The 8,935-nt window shown below is 40.8% G+C and overlaps 1 protein-coding gene across 7 annotated transcripts in view; it reads right to left on the bottom strand.

The window, feature by feature from the left end:
- The window catches only part of frmd4a (FERM domain containing 4A), a 125,002-nt gene that overhangs the window by 94,960 nt on the left and 21,107 nt on the right, over positions 1-8,935 (bottom strand). Inside the window, exon 1 of one of the 7 annotated variants that reach the window (XM_053678109.1) lies at positions 1,639-7,580. The exons of 3 other annotated variants lie outside the window; for them this stretch is intronic. In XM_053678109.1, the coding sequence (XP_053534084.1) occupies positions 1,639-1,764 (126 nt within the window). In that variant the 5' untranslated portion in view covers positions 1,765-7,580. Of the gene's footprint in view, positions 1-1,638; positions 7,581-8,935 lie in introns of those variants that run through there. 3 more of the 7 variants (XM_053678105.1, XM_053678108.1, XM_053678104.1) reach the window with 3 other exon arrangements.

Raw genomic sequence — 8,935 nt, 5'->3', positions numbered from 1 at the left:
TTGGTTTGTAATTAGTAGGGAGGGTGTGTGTATGAGAGGACTTCCTTTCATTGTATACACCTTTCCTCACACAGTATGTTCTCTAGAACTTAAATGCTAATAAGACGATGAAGAGACAATACCACAGCTCTCCCTATGTGTGTGTGTGTGTGTGTGTGTGTGTGCGTGTGTCTATGTTGCGCTGAGCATTTGTTGCCCACTTGATCAGGGATTCTCTTTGGATCTTTTCTTATATCCATAATTTAGCATGAATTTGCTATTTGCCCTTGCTACCACCCCTGAATGCTAGCCAGCGTAGCTAACACCCCTCTAACAAGTTAACACAACTTTCTCACAGGATTCATTTGCCATATGTAAGACTGCCAATACTCAAATCTGACACCGTTTAAAAACGACAAAAGAGTTGAGTATGTTTTAGTGTTTTGGATATACGCTAGCTATAAACATAGTGGGGCATTAGCATCACTAGCAAAGCTGTTAGCTAAGTAGTTTAACTAACTACTGTTTCTATGAGCGAAATGCTTGCAGTGTCACTTTTAAAATCAAGGAGTTTTTTTATTTAGTTAAACTATTTATTAACCATGTAGCAGAATAGCAGTGATAAACACTACATTTCACATAATCTATCAAAGTAATGTAACTTTTTGTCTCTCTGTGTGTTAGTGAGAAACAACTTGACGATGTTACTAGCTGTTAATGAGGTAAAATTATTATTATTATTATTATTATTATTATTATTATTATTATTATTATTATTTTAATTGCCAGGAATCTTATTAGGTAAGCTAATACAGTAACTGTATAAATGATGGCACTAGCGTCAGTGTTGTTAAGCTGCTTTTATCATGTATATTGTAGTAGAACTAGCTAGATTTCCCAGTGGCTATCAATAGGACCTTGACATATCATCTTTACTCACATCCCTACATACCGTTTACTATAATTTTACTGTACTTATTAAATAATATGTTTTAAGCTAAATATCTGAGGCCATTATGCTTATAAGTGATAGGGACTTTTGGCACGTTTACACACGTGATATGCAAGTTGACCGATTTCCACTACATTAAGATGTTAATGTCTGTTCTCTGCCATTTTATTATTTGTTCAGGTCTATTCTGAATTCATGAATTCTGGCATTGTTTGGTCTGGTCTGCTCTTCTTACACCGTGAGAAGGTAGAGGAGGAGCACAGGATGAATACTGATTTCTCTCTCTGTCTCTCTCACTCTCACACACACACACACACACACACACACACAGCACCACGATCTGTGCTAGATGGAGCTGAAGACTCCTGTGGAGATCCATGGAAACCACCATAGCAACGCTAATACTGTTTAAAGCTCACAAAACGTCCAGAGGTCGCACAGAATTCAAACTATTAGAGGTTTTAACCATCTCAGAACAACATAAGAAAAACAGCCCAAAGCTGTATTAATTTCCCACATGAAAAAGCTTTAGCTTATGGCCGACTGCCAGTCTCACTTGTGTAATAATTGAAACAAGAGTATCGTATTGACAGTACACAGCACATACAGAAAAAACAGGATAAAGCATCCTTCATCATCCTGATGTTCTTTACACGCTCATCTCTGCATACTTACTGCACACACACACCCACGCATGAAGCTCATACCTGGTAGACAGTATTATACGGTAGGTGTGTGTGTCTCAATCTCCTGAGAGCGGCTGAAGTCAGATCCCAGAACACACTCTGCGCCCCGCACACACTCTCCTCTAGACTTAAAATGACAGCCTCCATAGCTGAGAGACACACACAGGTGTGGAGGACAGGTAATCCCTCTTCAGTGCAGGTGTGGGAGCAGGTAAAGGTCCTCAGGCACCGCTCTCTTCTCTTTTAATGTCCTTCATCACTCCTTTTCTACTCTAAGTGCCCCACGGGAGAAACTGTGCAACACTGTAGAGATTCATACTCTCTCTCTCTCTCTCTCTCTCTCTGTCTCACTCTCTCTCTCCAACAGCGAGCCTTAATTCCCACAGGAACAGCTCATGGTTGACCCAACACAAACATTCCCACGTAGAACGTACCAACTCTCTGCCTTTCACCACCACCCCCCCTTCACCCACTGATGGTTTGTTTTAAAGCGATAGCCCTGTAGCACACAGTTAGCCCTCAACAACCCGAGACAAGGAGCTCATCAGGGCAGCAGGACACGACTCCTCTGCCCTGCTTGCGTCTGATTCAGCTTACACTCTGAGATCTTACACCACTGATGAGATCTTCGATATGAGTGTCTCAGTTTTCCGAGTGTAGATCAACCTTGTTGCGTTTCTTTTCTTTTTCAAATGAAATGACATCATGCTTATATCTGAATGGGCTCATGACATCATTATTGTTCCCAGGGCAGTGAATCGTACAGATTAACTTTATATCAAACCCTAATTATACCCACACCCACACACACCCACACATACACACACACAGAGTATCTAAGTGTAACTCTAAACTCTCCTCATTGTGTTTCAAGTGTCCACTCAAGTCATTGCACAGTAGATGCCCGTCAGTTACTAACGACCAAGCTACATACGTTCAAAACCTGTATTACTTGCAAAGACCCCCTAGTTCTAGCCCTAGCTCTCTAGTTATCGTTATCAGATTTGTGCCAGTGGATTTACAATACAATGTGTTCAAGCAACTTAAACATCAGATAGGCATAGCTGCTCATTTACAATGGAAATTTGATGCCGATACTTTATTTGCCTTCTGAAAACACAAGATCAGCCAACAGCTGACATCACATAAACAGGTGGAGATACACAGTGAAAATGAAACCAACCATGGTTAGCGAGCGGTTAAATTTAAGACGGCCTCGATGGGAGCGATGGCGCAGCAGGTAGTGTTGCCTCACAGCTTCAGATTCCTCGGTTCGATCCTAAGCTTGGGTTACTGACTGTATGGAGATTTGCATGTTTGCTTGTTCTCAGCATGTCTGTGTGGGCTTCTTCCTGATGGCATTTGGATTGTTGGCTCTAAATTGCTACTAGGTATGAATGTGTATTTTTTATTTTATTTTTATTTATGGCATTTGGCACACACCCTTATCCAGAGTGACATTTTATTTAATTGGCCCAACAGCAGCAGCTTGGTGGTGAACTCACGACCGTTTGATCTGTAGCCCAATGTCTTAACCACAGAGTTACCACTACCACATGTGTATTCAGGGTGTCTTGTGAAAGACTGGCAGCACATCCTGGGGGTAGACTTTGGATCTACTTTGACCCTGACAGTAGAAAGTCATTACTGAAACTGAATGAATCAAAGATACCTTAGATTAGCTTAGAACATTCCTGAATTTGGATTTGAATTTGGAGCGGCCTACTTTATAAATGGGTATATGTTTTTTTTCATCATCCAATACGAGGCAATATGTGGTACCAGCAGGTCCACTGAGTGTGGATAAGTTCTAGATACCATTATAGGACTAGGGCAAAACCCACAGATCCTGTTTCTGCTCTAAACATATCCAACTGTTCATGCACAAAATGCCAAATAAAGTAAACGGATGTTGTTAGTTACATTTACTCATTGGAACAAATGTTTTATGTACAACTCTACAACAACGATTTCTAGAAAAAATGATAATTCTTTCTATGGGGTAAGGTATCACAATCCGGTGTTCATAGAATACTTTGAGAGCAGAAATCTAGAGGCCATACCACAAGATGTGAATCATTCATCGGCAGTAAGTATCAGAAAGCCAGATTGGAATTCGCAAAGAAATACACATATGAGCCACAAAAGTTCTGGAACCAGGATTAACCTCTACCAAAGTGACAGAAAGGTCAAAGTGTGGAGAAAGAAAGGATCTGCTCATGATCCAAAACATAGAAGTTCACCAGTCAAGTGTGGTGGAGGTAGTGTCATGGCTTGGGCTTGCATGGCTGCTTCTGGAACATTCTCACTAATCTTTATTGATGATACAACTCATCTTAATAGCAGCAGAATGAATTCAGAAGTTTATGGGAACATTTTGTCTGTCAATTTACAGAGAAATGCATCCAAATTAATCGAGAGGAACTTCATCATGCAGCAAGACAATGATCCAAAACACATTGCCAACACAACAAAGGAGTTTATCATGGGGGAAAAGTGGAAGGTTTTAGACTGGCCAAGTGAATCACCAGACCTTAACCTAATTGAACAGCATTTCACGTCCTGAAGAGGAGAATGCAAGGAGGAACCTTCTGAAAAACAAACAACAACTGAAAGAAGCTGCGGTAAAAGCTTGGAAAAGCATCACAAAAGAAGAAACCAACAATTTGGTTTCAATGTCAAAGAGTCGCAGGCTTGATACAGTTCTTACAAGCAAAGTGATATGCAACAAAATATTACTTGTTATTTACTTTAATTTACATCAAGACTTATATGTTCCTATACTTTTGCTCACCTAAAAATTGTGTGGTCTGATCCAAAAGGTTCTATGTTTTATGTTGTTTAACACATCTAAATGTATGTAAAAGCAGAAATCTTAAACTCTCATCTCATATCCATCTTTTGATCTCAAACCCAAATATCTTTGGTGTATAGCACTGACAAATGAATCGGCCTTGCTGTTCCAATAGTTTCGGAGGGGACTGTATATAATACTATATTACAGACACATGCTGCTTATGTAGGTTCTGTTACACTGTACAAGACCGAACATGATCTGGTTTAATATTGATAGCACACAGCTGATTCTGTTTGTTGGGCAGTAAATCTCATGCAGTATGTATGTCAGCTCCCACGTTCCAGTGGTTTCTGTTGCCTTTTTATCCTAAGTGTGCTGCGATCTAACAGAAAGCCTCGATCAGTGAGGAATGAAGTCGGCCTTTGCCAGCATTCTGTATCTCTAGTTAAAAGCACGTCCCATCTGGAGAAAGATTCATGTTAAACCTGAACGAGAACTTCATTCTTTATCAAAATTACCCAAGAGCTTAAACAGCCATCAGGTTTATTTATTTATTTATTTATAATTCTCTGATTCTGGGTGAGGTAGAACAGGCAGGGACCAATAAGTGGGGGAAGGTAAACACAAAAAAGTGTGTGAGTGTGTGTCTTTAAAGAAAATGTAACCAGACCTATTGTAGGCTCAGCTCTGCAAACACACTCCGAGAACAAACTATATATAATGTAACATCTGCAGAGAAAGTCATTGGACAATTCAACAAAAACATCGCCCCGTCTCACTCGACACCATACCGACTAAAAACTAAAACAAATATACTCCGAGACACACACACTATACGCACACACACTGCAGTAATCCCTGTTTGGTGCGCTTTGCTCCTGCTAGGAGCTAACGAGAGCCATGAACCTGCTAACAGTGTGAGCAACAGCGCCATTCTCTTTGCTTCCCAGCGCCACACTCTCTCAATGCCTATTGATTCTCACATTGCAACATGACACCAGGACACATGAGCATTACAGTGAGCAAGTGCTGAAGAGATACTCACCTATGCAGGAGAACATCCATATTGGAGCATGGAGGAGAGAGAGAGAGAAAGAGAGAGAGAGAGAGAGAGAGAGAAGAACAGATCAGATCAGCTCAGATATAGACAGATGTCATTTTCTAATCATTAAGACAGTGTTAATATCAGACCTCATCCCTAATCCTACATAGTATTGTGTCTTAGTGTGAGGGATGCATCAGTACTGATTCTGGTATCGGATAACGCTCTGATACATCGTCCTTTTCTCTTGTGCTCCTAGTGTGTGTTGTCAGGCTAATTACAAATTATTGAGTATATTAGCAATCTGGACGTATTTCCCGATTACAGCATCTTCTTACAAATACAATACAAGTAAAACATCAAAAATATTACAGGTGGCCAACCTGAGTATGCAGAGAGGCCAGGGTCGTTAATAATGACCGCAAGATGCCATGGATTGTGCGCACAAAAGGCTATGCGCGAGCAGAGAAACTGTCATGTGTGAAAGCAGTTCAGTTCTGCGAGCACTGAGCACTAAGATACATACCCGGCCGTTCACCTCGCTTGTACACTGTATTTGTTAGCGAAGCCAAATTCATGACCACATTCGTGGATACTGCTCTGCGTAAGCAGGTCCTCATGCTCCATCCATCCATCCATCCATCCATTTTCTATGCCGCTTATCCTACAGGGTCGTGGGGAACCTGGAGCCGTTCCCAGGGAGCATGGGGTAAAAGGTGGGGCGCACCCTGGACGGGGTGCCAATCCATCCATCGAAGGGCACAATCGCATACACATTCACACACCTGTTCATACACTACGGACACTTTGGACATGCCAATCAGCCTACCATGCATGTCTTTGGACTGGGGGAGGAAACCGGAGTACCCGGAGGAAACCCCCACAGCACAGGGAGAACATGCAAACTCCACACACACAGGCCAGCAGTGGGAATCAAACCCCCAACTCCTCCTCATGCTCCATATTAAAGATAATGTTTAAACTATAACATCTTTAACATAAATCTTAGCATGAAGACTTTGTTGTTCCAGTCTCTATGTCAGCTCAGGCTCTGTAACCTACAGTAGAGAAATAATATTAAATATACCATCTACATCCAACCAATGAGGACATGGAGGAGTTTCTATTTGCCTGTCAATCATTCAGCCTGTCAGTCAATAATAAATCCTCTCTTGCACTAACTTTCAGGTGTTTTAGGGGTGTGGCTTTGTAGGAAGCACTGAGTAGAAACTCTATGTGTTTGAACATCTGGCAAATTCACTGTCTCTAACATCTAAAACCATTCTTGAGTATCCAAAAATGTGTACAGCTGGTGTTTTGTATGTTGGGCTACAATGAAATGCTCTGAATTCCTGAGTGCTGAGATTCCTTCCTTTTCTCTTTTCTGCTTCCTTGTCGGATGCAGCCCTGAGTCGCTGTTGTTTAGAAGAGTAAATTGTTTGTGTGTGTGCGTGTGTGTGTGTGTGTGTGTGTGTAAGAGAGAGAGAGAGAGAGAGAGAGAGAGAGAGAGAGAGAGAGAGAGAGAGAGAGTGCGTGTAACGTCTGTGAATACCAAATTTCCCAGGGTCCCCTACAAGAGTCTTTATACACACCAACCACTGGTACAATCCCCATGTCTCCAAATATTTAAACTATACTGTCTCTGCCTCTCTCTCTATCTCTCTCTCTCCCTCTCTCTCTCTCTCTTTCTTTCTCTCTCTCCCTCTCTCTCTCTCAGTTACTGGATAATTTAGAATAATATTATAATGCTTTATAAACCCAATCTCCAGTGTCACCCAGAAGCGGATGGGTTCCCTTTTGGGTCTGGTTCCTCTCAAAAGTTCTTCTTCATATCCTCACAGGGAGTTTGTCCTCGCCACTGACACGTCTAGCTTGCTCGTTAAAGATATAAAGCTACATCTGGATTTCTGTAAAACTGCCTTGTGACAATGTCTATTGTTAAAAGTGTCATCCAAATACAAACAGTCATTTGAGCAATAGTCTTTAAGATGAATAATTGACTAATAAGGCGAGCGTTTAAGGAGTTAAAATGTAGCATTTAAGACATTTTTTGTAGCATATAAACAGCATCGTTTAAAGTTTCATTTCAATTTTGTGTTAAATTATTACTACATGTATAGTTTCCTATCTATAGACTCATTTAATACAAGGGCCTTAATGTCAGTTGTTTATTACTGTAATAATGTATAAATAATAACTATAACATCTATAACAACATTGATAATGGTTGTAAGTGCTCTCTACTGCTATAACGTAATTAAATATCATCATATTCAATCAAAGCCATGGAGCTGCAGGCTATATGTTACAGACTCCTAGCAGTCCCATAGTGAGAACTTTAAAATACATAAATAAATAAATTTTTATTTATTATACAAATAAATAAAGATACAAATTGGGATCTATTCCAGCCAATTTTTATTGGCTGGAATAGATCCCAATTTGCATGAATTAGAATTTCTCACTTGTTTGCAAACACACCATGTTTTTTGGAACAAATGAACACTTAATGGAGAGAATGTTAGAATATTTGGCATTAGTGAGCCTCGAGACACGAATAGCAAATCAGATGTATTGCTGTGGATTTCTCTCACATTAAGTATAGCTGGATTACTCCTACAAACATCACATGTGATTGCACTTAAATGGTTTTGATCCATGTAGATCATGTCACCTTAAATAGATGTATTTAATAAATAATAATTTTTAAAAATGTATCACTATGAACACTCTCTGTATATGAGATATTGGACTGGGGTGTTTTTGTAGGGAGTGCACACTCATACATAGACTTCCTCAATGACACATACATACACAGCCATGGAAAAATAAGACAGCAGCAGCTGTGAGCTCAAGAACTGTTTGAAGTGTTTATGCATGTGTGTGTGTGTGTGTGTGTGTGTGTGTGTGCATTGACCTACTTCATTTTGCATATAGGCTAATCAGCCTCTGCTCCTGATTTCCTCCATGCACATAAATATTAATGAGGATTACGGTATTAACGCTCAATCCCACAGGACTGTAGAGCAGCCACACACACACACACACACACACACACACACACACACACACACACACACACACACACACACACACACACACACACGCTAAATTAGGGATCTGTTTGGCATTTAAATGTCTGTAACATCCAGTGAAATGCAGGACAGCTACCCGAAATAATCGTGGACACGCTCACATCTTCCGACCCACACACCCTACACCCCCATGTGCCATGAATAGACTATTGAAACACTAAGATGAGTCAGTGTGTGAGCGTGCAAGTGTGTGTGTGTGTGTGTGTTCTGTGACTAGTCTGTTCCAGTGTGTGTGAAACACTCCATTCTCTGCTCTTATCCCCCAACACAAAGCCGTGTATGTTCATGTTCATGTCTGAGGGACGTTCTTAGGGCGATTCGGGGTGATGCATCCTGTTTTTGGAGGGAACACTCTGACCCCTCAGCACCCCTGAGGACGAACTG

Source organism: Ictalurus punctatus, chromosome 4, assembly GCF_001660625.3.
Source record: "Ictalurus punctatus breed USDA103 chromosome 4, Coco_2.0, whole genome shotgun sequence".
Classification (NCBI taxonomy): Eukaryota; Metazoa; Chordata; class Actinopteri; order Siluriformes; family Ictaluridae; genus Ictalurus; species Ictalurus punctatus.
This window is presented reverse-complemented; position numbering and strand designations above follow the sequence as displayed.